This window comes from Alternaria dauci, chromosome 6 (assembly GCF_042100115.1).
Source record: "Alternaria dauci strain A2016 chromosome 6, whole genome shotgun sequence".
In the NCBI taxonomy this organism is placed as follows: Eukaryota; Fungi; Ascomycota; class Dothideomycetes; order Pleosporales; family Pleosporaceae; genus Alternaria; species Alternaria dauci.
Genome location: NC_091277.1, coordinates 2,352,603 through 2,376,894, shown reverse-complemented (window position 1 = coordinate 2,376,894; position 24,292 = coordinate 2,352,603). Strand labels below are relative to the sequence as shown.

Sequence of the window (24,292 nt, the reverse complement as noted above, 5' to 3'; positions counted from 1 at the left end):
TTCCCATATGATTAGCAAGCCTGGTTTGCATACATAGGTGTCCAAGGGCATGTCCAGAAGACATGACTTGAGACAAGCTCAATATGTAGGAATGGAGTTCCGATTGTCGCATGACTTCCGCGATAGTCGGAGTGAGTGTGCAAGCTAGGCTGGGTGAACCGATAGGCAACAAGTACAATGAGCAAGTGAAAAGCGCCTATTAGCGGCAGGGCGCAGCTATTCTTGAAACAATTATTAGAGACCCGCGTTGTACCGACGGAGACCATAACCTTACAGACCGGCAGGAACTTTCCACTCTAATCTTTCAACTGCAGGATATACCAGTCACTACTACTTAGTGAATACCGAATGCGATCGTTAGAGAGAATGCCCAACTACGCGCGACAGAGCGCCTTGGACCTGGATGAAATGTACGGCCACTATATCAAGAATGACAACAACGTCGCCATGATGAGAAACATTCGCACCAAGGAGAAGATGAAAAGCGCTGTAAGTGACTGAGACTAATGGAGCTTGTACATAGAGTACTGATCTTCTCCAACCGTAGCATCACTGCGAGGATAAGGAGTGTGGCGGCTGTCCAAGCATGAGATGTGTCAGCTCGCTGCACTTTTGCTGGTGCCTTGCCCCCATCGTCGACAAAGACAAAGGGTCAGACACATACGGTGAAGTCGTGATATGCGGGCAACGCTTCCAGTGCATTTCCCCCAAAGGATGCGCCAAGCATCCATATCTTGAGGGCTTCAACATCGACATTAGGGACGCGCGCAACGGTTACCCTTCTACTGAGGTCAAATAGAAGCTCATCTTCGAGGCATTCAAAACTGAACACGACGCAGCATTGGCGGACAATGTGGAGCAACAAGAACTGTCAAGAGAGTGGGAGGGTATGACCGATCATCAAAAGCGGCGCCAACGGAAACTGCAGGACCAAGCCGCCTTCCATAGATGTCGCGAACGAGAGTGTGCTGCAGGCCATCAGGAGATTGAGGAGGTACCATTGAGGGACGAAGAGGTATCCCTGGCAGGGGACGGAGACATTGTAGGTGTTGCAGCTGGATCATATGGCTTATGTTCCGCGTATCGAGCGCCATACACTAGACCATCAGTCAAGCTAACATGCCCCGTTAAGGATTATCACAGACCTACAAAGCCAGCATCTGATTTATTGCCATCCGCGGAAGCGACACCGACAACGCCTTCTGTCGCAACCCTTCTTCCGTCCGAAAACCCCGAGTCGCTGTCTGCTTGTACGGATAATGGCGAGGTTGCAGATCAGCAAGTACCCGTCGAGATGCCTGCAACTCAGCTCCATTGGAAACATACTCAGAGACAAGGAGTCAGAGTCGCCTCGAGGGCTAATGAGGAAGACGACATAATGGGTAGGGTGAGTCCCAGAGGTTGGAATAGTGTGAGGGGCGGCGAGACGGGCATCGGCGGAAAGGCCGTTCGCGCAGCAAACCTGTAGGGTACACATACGCCTGATCGCTGGGGACAGTGATGGATTCGGAGACGAGCACGAAATCTGTGGTGGAATCGTTACGTGCCCGGCACTTGCATAAATCGGAAGCTGCGATAAGCCCCTCGATGCTCATGTTACGATCAGTCCGCGCCGTCACGCAACTAAAACCTGCAAAATGACAAAAAGTTGACGCATTGGAAAAACACAATCATTGTCGCATTATCTCATACGAGCTGCTGTCTTCGACGCGTTGTGCATGTGCTGATGCGTGTTACTGCGGAAAGGAAAGGCGGACAGGAGCGCGTCAAGCACGCTAGCCGATGACGTATGCCCTTTATGTAAGCGCATGCCCCATGTGGATCCTCCGCAGCGGCTTCCTCCATGCCGTTACCCACAACTCTAGCATTCAAAAATATATTGCCGTCGCCAGCCTATGCAACCTTACCGCCCCGTCCGCACAAACGGCCAAAAATTCAGCTCCTCCGGGAAGGCTCGAACTTCCAACCTCCTGATGGACTGCTACTGCAAGCTGTAACAGTCAGACGCGCTAGCCAATTGCGCCACAGAGGATATATGAATTTTGATGTGCAGATTCTCAATTGACACAGTTCTAATTCCGGGCCTTTGCACGTCGACACTCTTGCCTGCGGTGACCGAGTCTATGGATCGTTCCACATCGCGACCTATGCCTCTACCGACCAAATGGGTGGGCCCGGAATATTGTATACCGTCTTCGTCGAGACCTCGGGGCTATAGATATCGATGTTTATCTCTGGTTCTACTAGTGCTTAGCGGCAGACTCGTTCCAGTCGTCCGTATACGTACGATCCATATTCCACACGCCAGGAATCTTGACCATGTATTCTTTGTCAGGAATCGTGCCTTTCTTATCATTGATGACTTCTAGATGCGCACATTCGGGGTAAAACTGCGGTTCTAGGCAGGTACGATCTGTTAGCACTCTACACGCACCTCCAACGAGGAAAGAACCATGTACGTACTATTCGCCGAATGCAGACTGATTATCTCATGCCTCACCAAATACCTCCCCGCCTTCAACCCCACCGGCACCATCTCACTCCACAAGCTCGGGCTCCCATCCCACATGCTAAACGCCTTCTGGAACCACTCTCCGGTTTCGATGCTTCCCTCCAATAACCCCTTCTCCCCAATCTTGAACCAATCTGCCGTTTCGCTGGAAAAGGTCGTGCAGTCGTTGTCGGCGTTGTCGCAGTACGCCATCCATGCAATCATGGGACCGACGGTGTGCACCCAGTACGCGTACACGGCGGTTATGTTTTCGCCTGCGCGGATAGGTATGTAAGCGCGGGCGGGGGTACCGGGTGTGTTGCAGGAGAGGGATGCGTTGGTGGTTTCGAAGATGGGGTTGTTGGATATCCATTTTCGTTGTGGCATCCATGGGGCGGCATCTTGCATGGCTTCATCGCCATAGGGGTCGTAGCTACGGGTGTTGTTAGGTGGGTCGCGATGGCCACTATTTAGAAGGACTGAAGTGACTTGATCGTACCCTGGATACCATCTCTCGTCGACAGTATAATTCAGAGCACCTCCGTGGGCGGAAACACGACGGGCGAGGAGTACAGCGGTGAATGCAAGGAAGTTCCACATCTCAGATGTCTCCGCTATGAGATTGTATGGAGGAGCGAAATATGGAAGGTGCACTTGACTCGGGTTGTGGCAGATTACACCTAGATTTGATTCAACTACTAGTTGGCAAGAGATGATTGACGATGAGTGTGAGCTCCATGAAAGCTTCCCCACATAGGTATCGCCAATGCCTGCGCATATAACGTACCAAACATCCGCACAGGTACCCTTCTGCCCGGAGCCAAAGTCAGCAACTATCGCGGATCGGTTTATCTCTATATTACCATCGCTCTCAGGTCATGCGACGTTCTTCTACCGCTGCACCTGACGTATAGCTTTGTTCGGCATCTACAACGACCTCATCAAACTCTGACAATACAACAGCCAGTAACATGCGCACATTGCCTTTCGCACTAACAGTCGGGAAGTGATAGGCGTAGAGTGCAGGGTAGTAGAAATGCGGGTAATATGCGAGAATGCTTGGTATGAAGCTTGATTGCGAACACCTTGCTCTTTACCCGGATCTATCTAACAACACGCTCTGATGAACATCGTTCCTCACGTGGCGCAACTGTATTCAGAGTACGGGTGATGGCACGGATAGCTCAGGTTCCACGAATAACAGCCGACCCCACCTGACGATGCGGAGGAGTCGAACGTAAATGGGCATATAACCATCAAGTTCCAGAGTGAACCTCTTCACCGCTTTCGACTACCTTCAGCTCCCCTAAGATGCGTATTCAATTTCTTGCCGCAAGCCTCGCTCTTGCGTCCGGTGCTTTCGCTGCGCAATTGACCCAAGTCTCGAACTATGGCGGAAGTGCGCGCGCGAAGCCTGGCATGTACGTAATACCCATCCATCTCTTACGTCTAGCTAACACCACATGAAAGGTGGGTATATGTACCAGATCAAGTCAAGAGCGACGCGCTGGTCGTAGCAATCCACTCGTGTCAGTCATCGGCGCAGAAGTACTTCCAGAACTCCCTGATCCCCTGGAAGAAAGGTTCGGACACCAAAGGCTACGTGACAGTCTGGCCAAGCTCGACAACCGAGTGCTGGGATGTGTCCAGCAAGGCCTCGTTGTCGCATAACGGCGGCGGCGATTCGAACGCTATTGCGAACATGATCACGTATGCAATCGACAAGTACAAGATCGATCCTAAGAAGGTTTTCGTCACTGGTGGTTCCTCTGGTGGCATGATGAGCAATGTCCTCGCTGCCACTTATCCCGAGCTCATCAGTGCGGTGTCACTGTACTCTGGCGTGCCAGCTGGGTGTTTCGTCTCCGCCTCCGGGGCAGCGGCAGCGTGGAACAACACTTGCTCCAGCGGACAATCTATTTCGACTGCGCAACACTGGGGCGACGTAGTCAGGGGAATGTACCCAGGATATAACGGAACACGCCCGCGTATGCGTAAGTTGTGGACATCAAGGCGCATTCGAACCACTACTGACTCATCCAGAATTCTGGCATGGCTCTGTAGACGGAACACTTAGCCCGAAGAACTATGATGAGACGCTGAAACAATGGACCAACGTATTTGGCGTCAGTACCATGCCGACGAGCTCGAAGAAGGATACACCAGAGAGGAACTATCGCACCGATGACTTCGGTCCGAGCGTTGAGGGCATCTGGGCAGTGGGTGTAGGGCATAGTGTACCCTCACATCTGACAGTCTCGGAAGCCTGGTTTGGTTTGTAAACGATCAGCGACTTTCGCTCCTTCGATGCCCTTCTTTTGGCACTTCTAGCGTGTCTCGCCGTAGCGGCCGTCGAGAAGGACTAGTGTCAGGACGCGGAGTTTCTTGGTGTGGTGGTGGAGACGTGGGCGGTGGAGACGAACTAGCTTCGAGCCCTGGTGATGATATAATGCTTGCCGCGTAAATGCTGTTTGCCTTTTCTTCACGAATTTGGCTGTATGTGCGGCTGGTTCGTTCTAGATCGGGGTTACGTAGAATCTCGCCAGGAACCTCTGGAAATCTCTGAGTGTCCTCGTCACATCGTTCATGGTCTGGGTCGAGCCTTTCATGTGCTGCGTCCCCAAGATAATTTCCAGCTGACGTTAACCAATGACGTATACGGTTTCTGCCAGCTGTCGGTTGGTCGGCTTGGTGAGTATCTTGCTGATTTGCTTGAGAGGCAAACCCCGTATTGCGTTCAGAGTCGGGGTACGTGATAGTCGGGGTCAATTCGAAAGCGTTGGGTGACTCTGATCGAATGCCCAGACCGTCCTCTAAACCTCTGTTGGGGTCAAGATATACAGGCGATGGATGCCCTGGGGGAGGCTGTCGCTCACTACTGCTGGGTGAACCAGAGTTCTCGGAATGATCCGCGAGTTTCTCTTTTGGGACGTCATTGCCGTTGGTTGACCACAGGATATATAGAGAACCTAGTGCAGCCATGGTGGTTCCAGCTAACGGTGACCATTGTCCTAATGAACATGTTAGAAACTGGCACATCGCTGTGACTCTCTGCTTACCAATTGAAGCCATGGGCTCAGTCATAAATTGTACTTGCGGGCTGAAGAAGTTTGCTTCGCCAACCCCGATGATCGTAAGAATCACCCCGCCGAACAACGGGATTTCGATGACGCCCAAGAATTTCCTCACGACGTTGTTAATGCCTTTCAGCTCTCCAACGGTCATATTCGCACCCTCAATCCGAGCATTCAGAGGCTCGACAGGCCTTCGTCGCTTCCAGTTGACCTCCAGAATTTTATCCCAGGTAAATATCAGAGACAATATCGCGGGAATGCAGAACCCGGCAGAGAGTAGCATGGCGGCGTTGAAGGATAGGATGCGCGGCACGGGAATCACATAGACGTCGGCAGCGGACCCTCCCCGCATAGGGGATCTCGGACCCTCGCTTTCGGAGCACTTCAAGTTGCATCTAGCATGCTCGTATGGAAAGTCGGTGGTGCCGTAAAAAGGGTTCCCATCATCGTCGCTGCTGCATGCCGTTGAAGTGACGCGGTAGAACTCCACGCAGAGGGCCAATAGTCCCATCAATATCAGTATCGTCCAGAGAAATATAATGTTGCGCCCTGGAGACTGGAAGTAGGTCCGCGACAGCCTCACGGTAAGAGGGGCAGCCAAAATCCCGATTGCGCAGAACTGGAAAGCCTACACAGCGAACATGACATCAGTGGACGTCGCACGCGCATCTTGGATACCAAGAACTTACTCCGTATATATCCATATCAACGCCGCCTGCATGGTTCGTCGTTAGATTCGCGTTTCTTGGGTGTTCTTGACGTTCTTGGTGGCTGTTGTACTGACCATTCGTATGCGCCGAAGCGAGCACGAGGGCTTGGAGAGCAGAAATGGCCGGCAGAATCAAGACGGCAGCAAGGCACGTATTTCGCAGCCATTCGGCTTTGCGAAAAGTTACACATGCCGCAACCAGGACATAGTACAGAATCTGTACTCATGCATCAGTTTTCTGATAGGCCCAGACGTCCAGACCCGCTCAACACGGGTATGCTAGTATGGGGGTGGTGTACTTACACGCGATCCTGCGCCATAGTTGGATGAAATTGGCCAGGCGCAAACGACGTGCACTGCAGGGCTAGACATTGTAGCTGTTGAAGTAGCTGTCGCAACACTTTGCGTCACAAGAGTGGACAGCGCGCGAGTTGCCGACATGCTCACATAGTACGAGCAAAGGCGGGTGGGATGAAGACTCTACTGAGCAGACTATCGCGAAGGGAGAGTAGCAGCATAGGTAATGCGCACTGCGCATACGGGTACGCCTCCGGTCAGTAAGGCGCTCCATGTGTGTTGTGGACCTCCAATAATCTGGAGTAATGCAATCCACCGGTGAACTATATGGCGTTCGCCTGTTGCAGTTGCATAAGGCGACAGGCTGAGTAGAGGGCATGACCTACCACCGACTGAACCAGTTTGGATTACGGGTGGGGCTGGTCGTTAGCGGCCAACCGGCGCCGAGATGCCATCATCTTGTCATCCTGGGCAGCAAGCCTTTTTACAACACCGCCTCTTAGCCTGCACTTAACAGGGCAGTACAAAGAGCCTCACTTGCCTGCCGCCAGGGTCATGTCGCGGGTCATTTCGCACATGGCACAAGCAATATCTCGGCATCGGCACTGAAACTCACGGTCACGACTAAGCTCCAGGCACCGGCTCACAGATCGCCTGCAACGTCTAGCGTATACATGCACTCTTCAATCGGGCCTAACCAAAGCCTGATTTGGCGCATTTTAACCGTCAAGATATCTCCTGGATTTTTTTCTGGCTTCAAAAGCAATCTGCACGGCGGCCCCCAAGCATTGCCCCAGGACGCGACATGATCTCTGAGCGAGCCACCCAATCGGAAAGGCCAGACCTTGATACTAGCAAAATCAGAGAATGGCGCTCTATAGTGACACTGATTGTCTTTGTTTTGACAAGTAAGTAGAATCTGCATACTGAGGTCGCGAACTCTCAACTAATCATCAACGCATATAGACATCAATGTTCTGTTTCCTTTCCACATCCCCATCTATCTCCCGCGGATAATATGGACCCCGTTCCTCAAGACCATGAGTGCGTTGCGCATCATACCGCCGCCACAACATCCGACTAGAGTGCGCAATGGCAAGCCTGGACGTTTCGTGCGATTCGACTTCCCAATGAACTTCATTACAGCTCCGCTGATAGCAGACCTCTTTCTGCTCGCTATCCTTGCTATAGGCGCGAAGGAAGTAAGAGGCGGCACTCTTGGCGATCAGGGTATCGTGCCATACGATATCATGCTCTTCTTTCTCTCTCTTGCTTACATTGCCATCTCGGTTGACGCCTCCGGTCTCATCAGATGGCTGGCTTTCAAAGTCCTGCAGAAAGGAGGGAAAGTCGGCCACCGGCTTTTCTTCTACCTGTATGCCTTCTTCTTCCTTCTCACAGCTTGCATTGGAAATGATCCGATCATCCTATCTGGTACTGCCTTCTTGTCATATATGACGCGCGTATCAAGCAACATCAAGCACCCCAGAGCTTGGATCTTCACGCAATTCTCAGTCGCAAACATCGCATCCGCAATACTGGTGTCTTCCAACCCTACCAACCTTGTTCTGGCTGGCGCGTTTGAGATCACATTCATCAAGTATACGGCGAACATTATTGTTCCGGTTCTTGTTACAGGAGTCGTGCTATATCCGTTCTTGCTGTACATCATCTTCCATGATGAGGCTCTTATCCCTGCAACCATCAAGATAGAGGATCTTCCCGATGAGCTCAAGGTAAGCGCCTGGAGAGAGAGTTGTATTCTGTATATGCTGACCCAGTTTTCTTCCACAGAATAAGAAGCCAGTCAACCCCAATATTCCTTTCGCCAAAAGTGGGCCTGAAGAGAGCGAGGGCGACCCCAACAGCAGCGACGACGAACAAGAAAAGAAGATGTCCCTCGAAGAAGTTTTGAATCCTTTCTTGGATAAGAAAGGCGCAATTTTCGGCGCAGCAATCATGGCAGCTACACTCGTTGCCGTCTTGGTAATCAACGCTACTGCTCAAGGCACGCACGAACGCCCGGTGTTCTGGGTCACACTACCCGCTTCATTCGTCATGATCATTTTCGATCTCACAATGGGGTGGCTTGGTAGAGCAGAGACGCGCAAGATCGCTCACGAGGGCCGACGGAGAGCAGAGACCGCACTCGCCGAAAGGGAGACAAGGAGGAAATCTGTCATACAGGAGGACGCGGATGGAATTGCCCCCCAATCAGACCAAAAAACGAGCCAGAACTCCGACGAAAAGCCCCACACCTTGGCCGAGGCCTCCAGTCACATTCTGAGTGGGAGAACACACGAAATGATGAAAGTTGAACCCGGGTCGCAGGAAGAAAAGACGTTGGAGCCAAGCAAGGAGACAATGCCGACGACCCTAGCGTCGCTCATCGCAGACACATATCGATGGGCACAGGAGACGTTCCCGACGACCATGACCGTTTTTCACCACCTTCCCTTGGCGCTGGTCCCCTTCGCATTCTGCATGTTCGTACTGGTTCAGGCTCTGGTCACCAAGGGCTGGGTTCCGGTTTTCGCACATGGGTGGGATCACTGGGTTGAGAAGACTGGCACAGTTGGTGCAATCGGCGGTATGGGCTTTGTCTCAGTAATATTGTGCAATGTGAGTTTTCGATACCATCGCAGGATGCCAATAACTAACGTTTGAGTAGTTCGCTGGTACCAACATTGGCACTACAATACTCATTTCCAGGGTGATCCAGGCGTGGCAAGAAATTCACCGTCTGAATGGCGACCCAATCTCCGATCGAACCTTTTGGGGCACGATTTACAGCATGGCGATTGGCGTCAATTTTGGCGCTTTCAGTCTGGCCTTCAGTGCATCGCTAGCAGGCATGCTTTGGCGCGACATCCTGGGCAGAAAACACATCCGTGTCGGCGGTTTAGAATTCGCACGCGTCAATCTGCCCATCATCGCGATTACCATGCTCGTTGGTCTGGTTGTTCTCGTTGGCGAGATCTACATCATAAGAACAGACGACCCTTACGACGCCTGACCAGCCCAGCAACGGTGAAGCGCGTCAGTGTATATATGTTTCTAACACAATAAAATTCAAACAGTTCATACCCGGAAACTAGAGCACTTTGCTCCGTCTGTAGTAAACGAGAATCGTTCGAAACAGGCTTGGCCAGCGCTATGCTCAAGAGCTGTCTACAGAGGGTGGAACGGTGCAGGTAGAACTGACAATAGGCGGATTTCATCCTCCGTTAAAGGCCTGACTTTCGGCTGCGAGGACATATTGGCCGTCGAGTATGTAATATACTCCAGGAAATGGGGAAATGAGCATCGCTGCTGATAACACAGCACTGAGAGACTGGATTTTGAGGGCGACATATCGTACGTGACTCTGCGAACGTGATCTCTACGCTACGTCACTGAGCTATGTCCTCTTTGGTGACACCTGCACTAGCAATCACGGTTAGCGTGTCACTAGCGCGAACCCTCGTTCGCGTTACCCCACGCCCGCTGTCCCCAATACTTTCTACGCAGACATATTCAGTACCTTATCGTCGGCGCGCAAACAACAAAGATGGCGGGCGCGATCTTGCTCAACCATAACGAGCCCACGCTTGGGGCTGCCGAGGCGAACCTTGACAGGTCAGTGACGAGAACTCTAGACAACTCTTAAACATTGCTCATGTCTTATAGGCTGCTCACGGAAGTAATATCAGTTCAAGTAAACTAAGTCTTGTTGTTCTGGAGTGATTGCGCGAGAAAGGATAACTAACCTCCGACGCAGGCTTGGCCAGTTGGAAGACGAAGTCGCGAAGCCGAAGACCAGGCGAACAGACATAGACATTGAATGTCACAAGCTCAGCCGCCCCGTTGCCATGAAGCTATGCCGTACCTTCGCCAACAAGTTCTACACCACTCTACCGTGCGAGCTCCGCGAGATGGTCTACAACTACGTCTGGGACGGCCTAATGCTCCGCCTCGCCTTCGATGACGTGGCCCTATACGGGAGCACTTCGGGAAATTCACGTGAACCGGCTTCATTCCCACGGTTCCGTCATAGGCGGTGGGAGGGGCCCAAAGCCGTGCCTTGGGCCATACCTTGCACGCAAGATGGTTGCCGTTGCTTCGATTGGTGGGAGCTTCCGTGCTGGGCGGACCATCAGTGCGTCGGAATGGACGTCGCCATCGAGGTTGTCAAAGCATACTATCGTAACACCCGATCACTTTCGGTAGAGCCTGACCACTTTGAAGACCTCACTGCCCTGGTATCTCGGGATCACTTCCACCTCGGTGTCAAGCCTCTCGATCACATCCGGCGTCTTATAGTTCCCTTTTGTCATGAAGTTCTCATTGAACAAGGCAAACAGAGAAACAACAACCTCCAGAGTTTGGCTGGCCTTGACAATTTTCAACACCATCTTGAAGTACTCTTGGACGTGCGCGTTAAGAAGGGTTTCGAACTGACAATTCTACTCACGTGGCATGCCTTCTTCATCTACTGCATGCCAGCCCTTGAGCGATCACGAACGGTGGTTGACAAGCTACTCATGGAAGGTGTCAAGGTGACCATACTTGCCTGGGACACCGAAGGGGCACAAGAATATGACGTCTCGGACTACTACACGCTCTCATCGGTCGACTGGCAGAGAAAGTGGATTTGGAAGGTGAAGAAAGACCATCGCCGTATGGGCTTTATTGCGCACCATGACGATCTGGACACATTTCCTATTGGCTTCTCAATTTGCGATGACTTGACAGACGATGCAGAAAAGACCGCAGAGAGAGAAGAGTGGGAGAACGACCAGGACAAGGTGTTTTTGGAAGCTTTGGCGGGCTTAACAGGCCCCACCAGGGATGTTCCCATGTCATACGCCTCCGGTTTCCACACACAAGGGACCCCACCCTACTTCAGTGATCACATAACCTGGGATTTTGGTACATATCACGACAGCATTAGCGACGATACTTATGGCCTTCATGTAGACGGCTTTCTCTAATGTCTTCGCAAACTTCTCATGTCAGAGCTTCGGACATGTCACATCGGCGACCGTCGTCCAGGAAGCCGCTACATGGTACTCCAACGATCAGTGGTCATGGTGTTCGGGGCCGCATAGCACTTGGTATCTACGAAACGCCTCAATAGTCCTGTGGCACATGCGGAGAATACGTACACAACATCTTCATCCCTCATGCATATAGTGACAGCGTGATGAGATGTAGAGGTGAGTCAAGAAAGCACGAGTACACACAGAAATCAGTCGATCAATGAGTCAATACTGGTATTGAACTGGATATCGAACGACATCACATCGGGTTGAATCTGAATCAAGCCGGCATTCTAGCTGCTCCTCCCTGTCATACACATTCAAAATACCTCTCCTGCAAGACATCATGCAGCCTCCCAAACACACCCCCATGCCACTCCCTAAAGTCCTCCCATTCCTCCTTTGGCATACACTTCGCCATCATATTCAGCCACCCACCCACAATCAAATCCGCATAATTCGCCTTCTCGCCCTCCAAAAACGGACCCCCTTCATTCACCACAAAGAAGTCGGCTAACGACTTGAGCGCCACCTTGAACGCCGCCCTGACCTGTTCCCTAGCCTCGCCTTGCAGAGACACACTATCCCAAGACTCCAGATGCGCTCGCTTACACATCTGCGCCTTGACCGCATCTGCAGTCTCAGGATTAAACGGCATGTACTGCGACACGAGTATGACATGTGCCGAAAACGTGGCATCAACGTGGGTATTGAAGTTTGCATAAGCCGCATTCTTTGCACCCTCGTTTAGCGTCAGAGGCGCAAAGAAGAGTGTATCTTTATTCGGACTCTGGTAGTCTAGTCCCGTGCCTTTGGACTCTTTGGGAAAGAGACAGCCACCAGAGTCTGGATACGTGTCTTCGAGGTAGTTTGCAATGTCGAAACTGTCGCCGATGACTTTGTTGTTATTGGATGGGTCTTGGAGCATGGGGAGGGTGTGGAAGTCTGAGCCGTCGTCGAGCTTGCGTGTGGCTGGGCAATTGAGCCCCGTGCGGACGGTGGAGATGTCTAGTAAGTCGACCCATGTTGTTCTGAATGGGACTTTTTTGAAGCAGAGGGCGAGACGGGCTTTGGAGGGGTTGGGCGCGTAAGTGCGGGGTTGTATTGGTGAAGAGATGTCGTAGAAGACGAGGGGTGTTGATTCTGTCATTTTGGAGACGGCAGGAATGAGTGAACTGGTAATGTTGGCTTGTTGCGAAAACGAGCGTGGGAAAGAACGAGTGTGAACTTGGAAGCTGTGATGATTGCAGCAAAATACGTGTCACTGGTATAGATTTATGTATGTAAGATCTTGAGAGCTTGGCGCGTAGGCTGAGAATGGAGAATGGTAGCGACTCAGGGCTGCACTTGCTGCTGCGCCTTACCAAATCAGTTTAGAGATGTATGAGCCATTCTGACGCATATTGCTTTTTGCAGCCAGTCGGTAGGCACAACGCCGAGTTGATGAAACACGAACCTCGCCCACTGTGCAGAGCACGTGACTATCGATGAATGACTTCTTCGCAAGCCCATGACTTCAGATGGATTGGTTGTGTTGGTAGCTCTTGACATCTGCAGAAGGTTTGAGTGCATGGACCAGACGCTAGCGGTGAGTGGGGAAGGAAGGTTATCGCTATTACATGGACACCTCACGCGTCAAACCTCTTCTCCACAAGGTTTCACGCGTCTGCATTCCATGAACTTCATGTTGCAGTCAAGATGCGCCCATTCAACGTCGTTTGCATCACGTGTGATGGAGGCTGTTTGCACGGCAGGCCAGTTTCACGCGTGTAGCAATGGCTAACACAGCTATTGGACAGGCTCGGCACCAGTCTCGTCCTAGTCTTGTCCTCGTCATAGGCCAACGGACTGCTCACACGCGCAATGAATGTCGCATTCCACACGGGTGCAATGCATTCAGCGAGGGTATATATGCCGGCGCCTTCTGACCGACAGCATACTAGACGGCCAAATGCACAATGTCAGCTATACGGCGCGCAGACGCTCTCGACTTGTTAGACGCCGCGCACGATGACGAGCTTCCGAGCTACCACGAGGCTGAGACGGCTCCGGCCTACGATGACAGCGCATACGACGGGCCCCTCGTTACCTACCATCTTCGCCAGTATGATCGCAAGATACAGATGCTCGCTGCCTACGATGCGCCGGTCGTCTCTTCTTACAGAATCACAACGAATAGCTTCCGCGTCTTCTCGAAGAAGCCCGAGATGGAGGTGCTGCACACGTCGCAGGATATGCGCCAGCGCAATATAGCTGCTCTTTCATATGACAACGACGGAGGGTTCCCTTGGCGGCCGCGCGCGCATTTCGATTATACCTCGGAGGACGGCTTGTGTACAAGATACAAGATGGAGTCGCTGAACTTTGAAGACTGGAGTCTCATGGTCGGAGACAAGACATACGTCTGGGTGCTCGAGATGCGACCGGTCGCAGTGGGCATGTACGAGAAAGGCTCCAGCAGGGTCATTGCGCGCTTTACGTTTTCAGACAAAGGTGTGCTGGCTCTCCGAGGCGCTGAGGTTGGTGAGATGACTGTATTTCGCGACGGGCTGACTCTGACACCGGGCGGGATTGACAGAGTCGTCTGTGGCACCATGGTTGTCATCACCTTCTTCAAGAGAATGGGCAGGAACTATACAAATCCGAAGATGGACGGGATGGTGAGGGTAGGGTCGGTGACAGGAGGCATGCCGCTGCCGCCGCTGCATAGGGACTCGACAGCAGGCCATTCAACAGTGGGCAACTGAGCAGGACAATACAGTACATGTCGTTGATGAGCGAGTTCGAGGAAGACGTATTGCTAGAGGTGAACCATGCGAAAGCTCACATTGCTGTGCTTACGCCACGTGTGGAAGGGCCGAGAAGGTACCTAAAGACTAGAGGGTGGTCGATCCGGGGCATCGTGTACCGGGCGGGTGGTTTGCGTGTCATGAGACTGACTAGAAAGGCGACTCGACTCGGCCAGGCGCACTACTCAAGACAGCGGCGCGGACCGTTTGAGCGGCTGTTAGCAAGCACCTAGCAGCCGTTGACAAGTTGGTGTTGTAGACGTCTTTTTTTTTCTTTGTTCATGCAAGCAGCGCAAGTGCATGTCAGTGTTGCCTCATGCCTCGGCGGCAAGACGGGACCCCTAGACGAGCCCGACTGGGGTGAAAGTCTGGATCGCAACGGATTCAGTCAATCTGCCGATCAAAAGAGCAAGTGGAGTCGGGGCCCGTAAAAAAGACGACAAGGCCATCCCCGCCTGCCAAGTGGCCTGAACTCGTGTTTGCTGGTGGGGAGTGAGCCGGGCAAGACGCACAACACTCTTGGTGCTGCAGCGCAACATGGCGGCGGGTGAGTGTGTGGCTCGGAGGGTTGCGCGTCCAGATTGCACTCTTGCCTCTACAGGGTAATGTGCTCAGTCGATGCAGCCGAGCACTGGCAAGCTGTGGCGAGCCCAAGCCGGGGGGTCTGCGCCGCAAGCTGTCAGCCCATGTTCAGCGGTGCGCGACTAACCCAAAGGGAGCGGCTGCCAATCTCTCCCCGGGAGGTCCGCCCTCAGTCCTTTTCCACGACCGCGGACGCGACGTGCGCTGAGCTTCCCAGGCCGAGTCGCTCCTCTGCCACCCACTCACTAATTCATCCCCACCTGAGTCCGCCCGCCAGAGCGCTCCAGCTCGTCCTCTCTTTTCGCGCACGCAAGAATCGTACGGTACCTGCTGCCAAAAAGCAACAATACCCTGTAGAACCCAAAGCCGAACCTGTCTTGCTGCTTCGGGCGTAGTAGCCTCTGCCGTGCATTCACTCCACCTCGCCTGCCCTCTGCGACTCGCACCCCCCAGACTGCATCGAGATCTCCCTCTGATCGTCCGCAACACGCCTGCAAAATCTCCGTCCGCGTCTCCGTCTCCGCCGGTAGCCCACTGTGAGGAATGGGATACACACATCCTACACACGCCCCGACCACACCCGTCGTTCGCGTCTGTCAGCTCGCCGGTACTGCTAGCACAGCTGCGTGAGATCCGCCCCGACTGCGCACTTTTTCCCTGTCTGCGGGCTGCGTTGCTCCCTCCAGCAGCACGTCGGACGTATAGCCTGCGACGCCTCGCAGGGCTATGGTCAAGATGCGGATTCCCATCCGTGAGCAGTTGGGATGTCTGGTTCTGCTGGCTTCCATGATAGGGCTGGCTGTCGTAGCGGTCGCAACATGGGTACCTACCAACGCTGTATACACTCGTCCGTACCCGCACTAACTGCCGCAGCTCACCAACCACAACTTCGTCTTGGGCATACGGTAAACCGCGCCATCTCCTACCATGGACGTGCCCTGCTAACCGTCTGCTTAGGTCGACTCGCCTCACGCTGACAGCCTCTCTCAAAGCCGCCCAGCTGTCGTCAAATCTGGCCCTCATGCAAATCCTCACTCAACAGGCTGCCAATCGCCTCTCTCCACAGTCTGCCCTCGGCCGGTACTACAATGGAAACACATCAGACGAGAACTGGTCCCGGGTCGGGGAAGACTACGATGCCATCTTCTCCGGCGACATGCGCACCCGTGTGGCTATTCAAGCCCAGATATACCCCTTCAACTCCTCCGAGCGCTCCATCTTCACTCGGACTGCATACAGTATGAGGGACGTTGTGCTGCCCATACTCAAGCCTAACGGACAGAATGCTACGCTAGGCGACCCTGAGTACGGCTTCATCCCAGACCTCTACCCAAAGTTCACTGTACAGACCACAACATACAACGACACCGTCAACACGTACAAGGCAGACTACGAAGGCAGGACCATCGACAACACTAGTTACCTCTTGTCCGGGCCATACCGCGTCAACGAAACACTCAGCCTCGTGTCGATTACCATTCCCATCATCAACAACACGTCCAACATTGATACCTTGGGATGGCTGACAGCTGTCTTGGATGCATCACTCATCACCAATGTTGTCAATGCCGTAGAGGGTCTCGACGACAGCGGTCTTACTCTACTTTTCGGCCCGAACCATGCCACCAATACCTTCCCCGCCGAGTACAAGTACGATGCTGCAAACCCTAGCGCTCCCGATGACGTACAGGTGCGCTATCTTGCCCCGCCAACGCAGCGACAAGAAGTGCAGAGACACGGCCAATACGATACTGCTCTCGATCCGCCGCCATTTCCCTGGAGCAGATATCCCGCTGTACGCAAGGGCTTCACCGAGCCGACCGGCGCCACCAACAATGCCGGAAGCATCATCTCTACCAGCAATGAGGATGGCGACAATGTCGCCGTTGGATACGCTGTCATCAACAGTCCTATGGTCGACTGGATGATTGTCGTAGAGCAGACTCATGATGAAGTCTGGGGTCCCATCTACCACCTTCGCAACGTCATCATTGCATGTGTGTTTGGCACGCTGGGTGCCATGTTACTCCTCACATTTCCTGTAGCACATTTCTCTAGTCTGCCGATCCGAAGACTTCGAGACGCCACGAAGAAAACCGTAGCGCCCCACACGTTCGAGGACGACGATTTCAGCTCGCAAAACGATGGTGCCAATGATAATTTGGAAGACGGGGCACTTGCCCGTAAAGAAGGATTTTTCGGTCAAATCATCCACTATCGGAGGAACGCAAAACTCAACCGTGCAGAGAAGAAAGAGGCAGAGAGGCGGAGACAGTTTCGCATTCCGGGCAAGGTCAAGGACCGCAAGCACTTCATCCACGACGAGCTCACCGACTTGACAACCACCTTCAACGAGATGACGGACGAGCTGATGATGCAGTACGAAAAGTTGGAGGAGAGAGTGGCACAAAGAACGGCTGAGCTCGAACAGAGCAAAAAAGCGGCCGAGGCAGCCAACGAAAGCAAGACGTTGTTCATCGCGAACATCTCGCACGAGTTGAAGACGCCACTGAACGGTATTCTGGGCATGTGCGCTGTATGCATGTCGGAAGACGACCCAGTCAAGTTGAGACGGTCGTTAGGCATCATCTACAAGAGCGGAGACTTGCTGCTCAACCTACTCACAGACCTCTTGACGTTCAGCAAAAATCAGGTTGGTCAGCAGCTGAGTCTAGACGAGAAGGAGTTCCGGCTGCGTGACATCAGCTCGCAAGTCTTGGCTATTTTCGAGAAGCAAGCAAGAGAGGGTGGCATCAAGCTCGCTGTCGAATTTGAGGGCCCGTACGAGAACAATCTGGACGACAACGGACGGCCCAACGAGCTACGCGACCTTGGACCTTTCGGACTGGGCCGACTCAAGGACATGGTCTTGTACGGGGATCAACATCGGATACTCCAAGTCGTCATCAACCTGGTTTCAAACAGTCTCAAGTTCACCCCACAGGGTGGTTCTGTCACGCTCACCATCCGCTGCCCTGGAGAAGCCCACATGTCTGACAGCCGCAAAGCTTCCCTACAATCACGACAAAGCTCGACGCGTAATTCAAAAACTCGCATGAAGGCCTCTGCGTCAGAGGTAGGATCCGTTTCAATTGCCACACCACCAGACCACAACTACGGGACTGCCAATGTCATCAACGTCATGGGCAAAGGAGACGCTTTCGCCCGATACATGGCACAAGAGCGAGCTGCAACACCGCCACCCGGACGCTGGCTGTCATTCGAATTTGAGGTGGAGGATACTGGTCCTGGTATACCTGACAATCTGCATTCCAAGATTTTCGAGCCTTTTGTCCAGGGTGATCTGGGACTCAGCAAGAAGTTTGGAGGCACAGGTCTCGGGCTGAGCATCTGCTCGCAACTTGCAGGCCTGATGAAGGGTACAATTGGTCTCAAGAGTGAGGTCGGACACGGAAGTGTGTTTACCATGGTAATACCGCTGAAGCATCTCACGAGTCGGGCCGACAGTACAGCAAGCTCAAGGAACGTGAACCTGGAAACCGGGACACCGCGCAGGAGTTTGTCGATTGACGAGCCGCCGCGAGGCCGCTCACATGACGACGCGCTTTCGGCCCGCTCCATACAATCCGCCACAAGTGGTCCGATGGTCAATGGGAACACCGTTGCTAATGCTCCGCAAGGGCCAGTAGCCTTCGACAACGACAATCAACCCCGTCTTGTCGGTCTTAGTCAGCCTTTCTTCGCTTCGAACGCGCCACTAGAATCGCCAAACTCGCAGGTCGCAGCGATGAAGCGGGTGGAAGCCGAAGCAACAAAACGGGGAGACAAGGTCAAGGTGCTCGTCGCTGAGGACAACAAGACCAACCAAGAGGTCGTATTGCGCATGTTGAAGCTGGAGGATGTGTACGATGTGACTGTCGCAAAGGACGGCCAGGAAGCACTCGACAAGGTCATGGAGAGTATGGAACGTCAAGCTCCATACAATCTCATCTTCATGGACGTCCAGATGCCTAACCTGGATGGCCTGCAATCAACACGACTCATCCGACAGTCTGGCTTCTCAGCTCCCATTGTCGCTTTGACAGCGTACGCGGAGGAGAGCAACGTGAAGGTGTGTAATCCACTGCCATTCTGACTACCCAGATACTAATATATCACAGGAATGCCTCGACTCAGGCATGGACTTCTTCCTCTCGAAACCCATCCGCCGGCCGGCCCTCAAACACGTCCTCAAAACATACTGCCCCACGATTCCAGAAGAGGATTCGGATTCAACGCCGCCTGGTTCTGCGAAACTGGCCCCGAAAACAAACGGCGCAGTGGTAGCCCCTGCCCCCGGAGCAAACGACACAGCGCCTTTTACCATTGCTTCTGGCACGAGCACGAGCGACAACCGTCGTGTGGATGAATCGCCTGCGATATCACCTACGAGTTCGCCGCCGCCGCCGCCGCCGGCGTAGCGGCAGTGACATTGCCGTCTGTCTGCATAACGCTATTTGTTTGATCTTTTGCAACTCTGTCTACGAAGTTCCTTGTTCATGTCCTACGCACGATACCACCTAATCGCTAGTTTTCTAATCACGTCCTTGGTTCGACGGGTTTTTGTCCTTCTTCCCACTTTTTTTTTTGCAAGCAGCAAATGTACATAGCAAGCATGGCGCTGGTGGGGATACATGGAAGCACAGCTTCCCTTTTTTCTTTTTCTCTTTTTTTGAGAACCGCAAAACATTTGGGTGCGCGTTTTGGCGTTCTTCATTGCTCAAAACTTGGATCTGGGAGGGCTTTGGTATTTGGCCATCTTGATGGAATTGCTTGCCTTGGTGTTGATATGAGGAGAAGACATGGGATGTCTTTTTTTTGGAATTTTTTATTTCATTTTAACCAGGCAACAAAATATCAGGGAAGGGATTGGGATAAATCAACTCATCTTGCAGTGCTGTCTTGGCTGCTGCGCACTACTCAATTCGCTTTCCTCCCATCTCTTTGCTGTGACGTCAGTGCGATGAAGTTTTGGATATGAATCAGGCAAGGCTTTACTATTCTCGTTGTCTACATACGGCTGTTCCATGTTGGTACACTTGTATCCTCTCGCGCTTTCTTGCACCACGGTCGGTTAGTCTCATGGGGTAGGCACTTTCAAGCGAGAAAGAAGAGCAGTGGCGGCGTGTCAATCTATGATATCGTCTTTGGAAGATGATTGTCTTGAGCGGAAAGTCGGTTCTGTGGTGGGGTTGTATGCGGCTGTTGAAAAAAAGTAGGGGATGCGACAAGGATGGATGATTCGGCCAAGTTGGTGCGTGATTGAAAAACCGGTGGATTTTTTGTAGGAGGTTGATGAAGGCGGAGAAACCGTGTAAAGATTTCAAGAGAGATTTTGTGCTAAATCTGGGAGAGAATTTACCGCAGGTCGAGTGTGGGAAGAGCATGAGGAGTGCATCCCGAAGACTGCTATTGACCCTGACGAGGCGATCGTCGCAGACGATGGTGAAATGGCGGGTTGAATCCACTGTTGTAGTCGACAAAGATTTTGAGCCCGTCCCTTTGTGAGATAGTGGTCCTGGAATAGAGAATCAGTACTTCTCCTTGGGTATGGCAGAGCATTGGAGGAAGGTGCGTCTTCCAGCTTAATCGCCCTCAGGAACGACGCATGACGCCATTACTTGAATTTGGCAAGAGCTCTAACAGACATATACAAGTGGCTGAAGGCAGACCTTCATACTGGTAGCATTTGAGGCTGTAGGATATAGGTAGTTTCCAATTCTGAGCAACGCGAGCATGGTGTACGAGGCCGCGCAGCCTCACGGGTGGATTGAGTAGCTTCAGGACGCGTTGTGCATTGGTGGAGGTGAGTGTGGGTGGGGTTGTAAGGTGGGGTTGTAAGGTGGGGTTGTAAGGTGGGGAGCAAGGAACGCCATTTGCTAGTTTACGTCCATGATCAGTGAGCTTTAACCAGCAGGCACGATGATGTATCGGATCGAATGATTCGCTACTGATTGCAGAGGCTGTCGAGAGTTAGTAGATAGTAAACAAGATCTTACAACACACCAAGGCTGATGCGGATTGAGGAACCACGAAAACAACACTTTCCTAGGTGAAAGAACCCATGCGGGTGATGCAATTTCTTCCTATACGCTTCGATCCCAAAGCTAGAAGCAGTTCGTTGCTTGGAGTTGAGCGGTGTGTTCATCGCAGCTTCCAGTGTTGAAGGAGCCGGCTCGTCGCAGCGGCATTCACATGCCAAACCCACAGAACGGACAACCAATCATGCAAACATGCTCCAGACACACCATCAGCGGCACATTCGCAATTCCAGGCATCACGTTAGCTTCTTGGTCACTCGAGATCAACACTAATCACATGCTTTTTTTTGCACATGCTTTCCACATTCCACATCCTCGTACCACCTCGATAGCCCCGACGTTTCAGGTCAACCAGGGCAGAGAAAGCCACCGTCAAAACTTCGGCATCATATCTGCAGGCCCGTGCAGGTCAGCCAAAAGCAGTCATCGGAAGTCCGGCGTCCCTAACCATGCAAGACATAGAACAGCGTCGCGATCCCTACCAGCCCGGAGCTGGTACTATAACTCTGACAAGCTATATGTGACAATAAACGCAGAGGACATGGCAATATTGCACGGACAATGGAGCATGGTTATGCCCCGTCTCAAGGACTATGGAAACTTTGTCTTGTAATGATCCAAGAATAGATCGCATGTGTTGGGATTTTGTGGTGTCCAAGGATGTCGACGTGCTGCTCGTCTTTAGTGATGGCAAAAAGTCATAAAGTTCATCTGAACACATGTAGTGGTATTGTGCAAGCATGTCTCGGTTGCTGGCATACTTCAATTGGCTACTGCGGCGCTTTAGTATCGATGCGCTGTGCTGCAGTGACCGATCAGGAAGAAGTCAGAATCTTGTATGAAATCTGTTGGGTCCGCTCGTCGTGCTCCGACATCACTGGTCAGTCGCTGGGAGGGTGTTTCAATGACCGGTGAAGTCAAATGCACAGCATCGTATATTGGTAGTGTCGTCCAGAATGCACTGCTGTATGCTAGCAAGGCGCAACGAGCCAGCGCAATCGCGACGGAAACGGGAATCGCGCGGAGAGACGGGCAGGATGCAACATCGATGACCAACACACATGATAACAAGGTTGGTCGTATATGCGCTAGTAGACGGGACACAACTGTGGTGCAAGACTGCCTGAATGGGCCCGATGCCGATGCCGGCGGGTACTTGATTTTGACAGGCCGGTAACACTCGCACTGAAGGCTCAAAAGAGCATCCAAACCCACTAGTTTCTTCCTCTTTAAGCGCTACCAACGTGGTCTGATTCCGTCACTCCCGCTGTCAGTAACGTAGCTGTCAAAATGCTGTCCCCCATCGCTTCTGCTTGCACCCGCATGTAATGGAACGGCAACCCACGTTCCTGGATTTTCTGCAGTATTACCCTTGTATCGACTAGGGCGGATAGGCTTGCTTCAAGAGTAAGTTGCTGCTGTGAGATGCCAGCCTTGTCAACCAAGTGATGATAAACGCGTCTGTGTAACCCCGCAAGCGCACACATGCATGCTGTGTAATGAATTCGACAATGGATAGGTCATGTATGTCGTGCCCACGTTAAATCCCATCCTTCGTGGGCGGCGAAGAATGCCGATGCGTAATGTCACATCCCGGTTCCGTTGTTGAGGCTGTTGGCCGCGGGTGCATACAACACATGTGATTACACGTCCACCCACTTTTTGCGGGACGCGGCCTTCAATGCTCTAGACCAGGAACGTCCAGAAGCTTGGGTAGACAAATTCATCTTCAAATATGCGCCTGACTTGCTCCAGTACGAATGACTCCACCTTCCCAACATTCTTGAGGACCTGTTTACCGCTGCCTTGGCCACCTATCTCGCTTTCGACTTTGATGTGTTCCAGCAGTCCTCCGATCTTGGGTCGTTGCACGGGACGTGGGTTTTGGCCTTGTGAGTCTGTCTGGAGACCGTTGAAACCGTTCTCCCCGCCAACCAGAGCATCTGCATCATCCGGTGACAGGAAGCAAAAGTGTGCTCTCTTCTTGATGTATGCCAAGATTGCAACACCATCGAAAGTGAGACCGGTGATGTTCAGCTTGAGGGGAATGCCGACAAAGCTCGGCATGGGGTAGTCGAGAAGGATCTCGGCAGTCAGGGACATTTTGATGTCGCCAGAGTATTGCACATGGGTCACGACCTGTATGTCATCGGGGCTCTTCTCACGCATGCGGTGAGGAGATGCAGACGGTATCCGCCCAAAGCTATGCTGGGAGTGACTGTCATCTGATCCGGCAAAGGACTGTTTCTTCCCGTCGTCCTGTTGGTGCCTGGAAGAGGGTCTTGAGCTGGGATCCGGGTGGGATTGTGGTGTGAGGGTTAGCGAGTTCATGGACGCGGCGTTCCGCAGACGCATATTCGTTGGCGTACTCGGCCGGCTGTGACGGTCGTCAAGCCAATTATGCAATTGCGCGCCAGCTACAGCAGCCAGAGGCGTTGTAGCACCAGAGAGACCTGCGCTCAAAGGCAGATGGAAGTAGTTCATGTTGGAGGTGCCACCAGGGATGCCTGGAGTGAGAGCTCCATGAAAGAACGGGCTGCCTAGCTCGTTGGGAGCCAATGACGAGCGCTGGGTGGACGGTCTAGCAAGAGGTTGAAAAGGGCGCAATCTGTTCTGGTTGGGAGTGTGTTCCTCCAAGTCTGCTTCTCGGACTCGTTCCCTGGGATGGCTATCCCTTGGTGACTGACTAGGTGGGTTGCTGGAATCGCGTGATTTGGCGGCATGCTCAGTGTCTTCTTCGCCCAGGTCGTCCCCTTGCTCGTCTGGATAGTCCTCATCGTCTTCGTAAAAGTCCGGTAGTGGGTCGCATATGTCTTTAATCTCAATTTCCGGGGGTACGCTGCCGAAGTCGAAGGAATGCACGTGAACGGAGCGAATGAATCGTGGCAGCGTCACCTGCTGGAACCGGTCGTGAATGAAGGCGCGTATCTTTTCTGCACGCGCGGAGCCTTCTGCGCCGCCTGTGATGGTGTCCCAATTGATGTCAATCGACATGGCTGGAGATTGATGGTTGGGGCTGACGAAAGAAAGTCGCGGCTACCAACGCCGAATAAGGAAGCGACCACCGGGCCGAGCGCACAAACGATGACGCCGAGCCGCGAACCACTCATCATCCTGACCGCGAAGTCATCGCTTGCGCACCTCATTTCTTCACGAAACGTCCAGATGTGATGAGCTATTCACGTCTGCATTGGAACCCTGCCTTCCGCGTAGCCCCCTGCCGACTAGATTCAACGATTGATAGTGAGACCCGCTCGCGGTCGTGTACCAAGTTAGCACAGGTATGAC

General features: G+C 52.8%; 9 protein-coding genes across 9 annotated transcripts; 5 read left to right on the top strand and 4 right to left on the bottom strand.

Moving 5' to 3' along the window:
* Positions 1–2,243: 2,243 nt before the first annotated feature.
* On the bottom strand, positions 2,244–3,091 carry ACET3X_007111 (uncharacterized protein; the record flags this gene model as incomplete). The annotated part of the gene is made up of 3 exons (XM_069453315.1): positions 2,244–2,398; positions 2,464–2,924; positions 2,991–3,091. 3 exons carry the CDS (start codon positions 3,089–3,091, stop codon positions 2,244–2,246), a joined length of 717 nt encoding a protein of 238 aa, XP_069305879.1.
* A 711-nt stretch (positions 3,092–3,802) lies between these two features.
* ACET3X_007110 (uncharacterized protein) lies at positions 3,803–4,773 on the top strand (the record flags this gene model as incomplete). The annotated part of the gene is made up of 3 exons (XM_069453314.1): positions 3,803–3,912; positions 3,962–4,485; positions 4,535–4,773. The coding sequence occupies 3 exons, from the start codon at positions 3,803–3,805 to the stop codon at positions 4,771–4,773; spliced, it is 873 nt and encodes a 290-aa protein (XP_069305878.1).
* A 360-nt stretch (positions 4,774–5,133) lies between these two features.
* Positions 5,134–6,646, bottom strand: ACET3X_007109 (uncharacterized protein; the record flags this gene model as incomplete). The annotated part of the gene is made up of 6 exons (XM_069453313.1): positions 5,134–5,194; positions 5,244–5,502; positions 5,551–6,193; positions 6,255–6,280; positions 6,350–6,491; positions 6,578–6,646. 6 exons carry the CDS (start codon positions 6,644–6,646, stop codon positions 5,134–5,136), a joined length of 1,200 nt encoding a protein of 399 aa, XP_069305877.1.
* Positions 6,647–7,376: 730 nt separating this feature from the next.
* Positions 7,377–9,587, top strand: ACET3X_007108 (uncharacterized protein; the record flags this gene model as incomplete). Its single annotated transcript, XM_069453312.1, has 4 exons — positions 7,377–7,479; positions 7,538–8,307; positions 8,366–9,193; positions 9,243–9,587. The coding sequence occupies 4 exons, from the start codon at positions 7,377–7,379 to the stop codon at positions 9,585–9,587; spliced, it is 2,046 nt and encodes a 681-aa protein (XP_069305876.1).
* A 534-nt stretch (positions 9,588–10,121) lies between these two features.
* ACET3X_007107 (uncharacterized protein) lies at positions 10,122–11,544 on the top strand (the record flags this gene model as incomplete). The annotated part of the gene is made up of 2 exons (XM_069453311.1): positions 10,122–10,189; positions 10,332–11,544. The coding sequence occupies 2 exons, from the start codon at positions 10,122–10,124 to the stop codon at positions 11,542–11,544; spliced, it is 1,281 nt and encodes a 426-aa protein (XP_069305875.1).
* A 358-nt stretch (positions 11,545–11,902) lies between these two features.
* Positions 11,903–12,742, bottom strand: ACET3X_007106 (uncharacterized protein; the record flags this gene model as incomplete). The annotated part of the gene is made up of 1 exon (XM_069453310.1): positions 11,903–12,742. The coding sequence occupies one exon, from the start codon at positions 12,740–12,742 to the stop codon at positions 11,903–11,905; it is 840 nt and encodes a 279-aa protein (XP_069305874.1).
* An 808-nt stretch (positions 12,743–13,550) lies between these two features.
* On the top strand, positions 13,551–14,339 carry ACET3X_007105 (uncharacterized protein; the record flags this gene model as incomplete). Its single annotated transcript, XM_069453309.1, has 1 exon — positions 13,551–14,339. One exon carries the CDS (start codon positions 13,551–13,553, stop codon positions 14,337–14,339), a length of 789 nt encoding a protein of 262 aa, XP_069305873.1.
* Positions 14,340–15,698: 1,359 nt separating this feature from the next.
* Positions 15,699–19,384, top strand: ACET3X_007104 (uncharacterized protein; the record flags this gene model as incomplete). The annotated part of the gene is made up of 4 exons (XM_069453307.1): positions 15,699–15,785; positions 15,837–15,868; positions 15,921–19,035; positions 19,085–19,384. 4 exons carry the CDS (start codon positions 15,699–15,701, stop codon positions 19,382–19,384), a joined length of 3,534 nt encoding a protein of 1,177 aa, XP_069305872.1.
* A 3,306-nt stretch (positions 19,385–22,690) lies between these two features.
* ACET3X_007103 (uncharacterized protein) lies at positions 22,691–23,998 on the bottom strand (the record flags this gene model as incomplete). Its single annotated transcript, XM_069453306.1, has 1 exon — positions 22,691–23,998. One exon carries the CDS (start codon positions 23,996–23,998, stop codon positions 22,691–22,693), a length of 1,308 nt encoding a protein of 435 aa, XP_069305871.1.
* Positions 23,999–24,292: the final 294 nt, after the last annotated feature.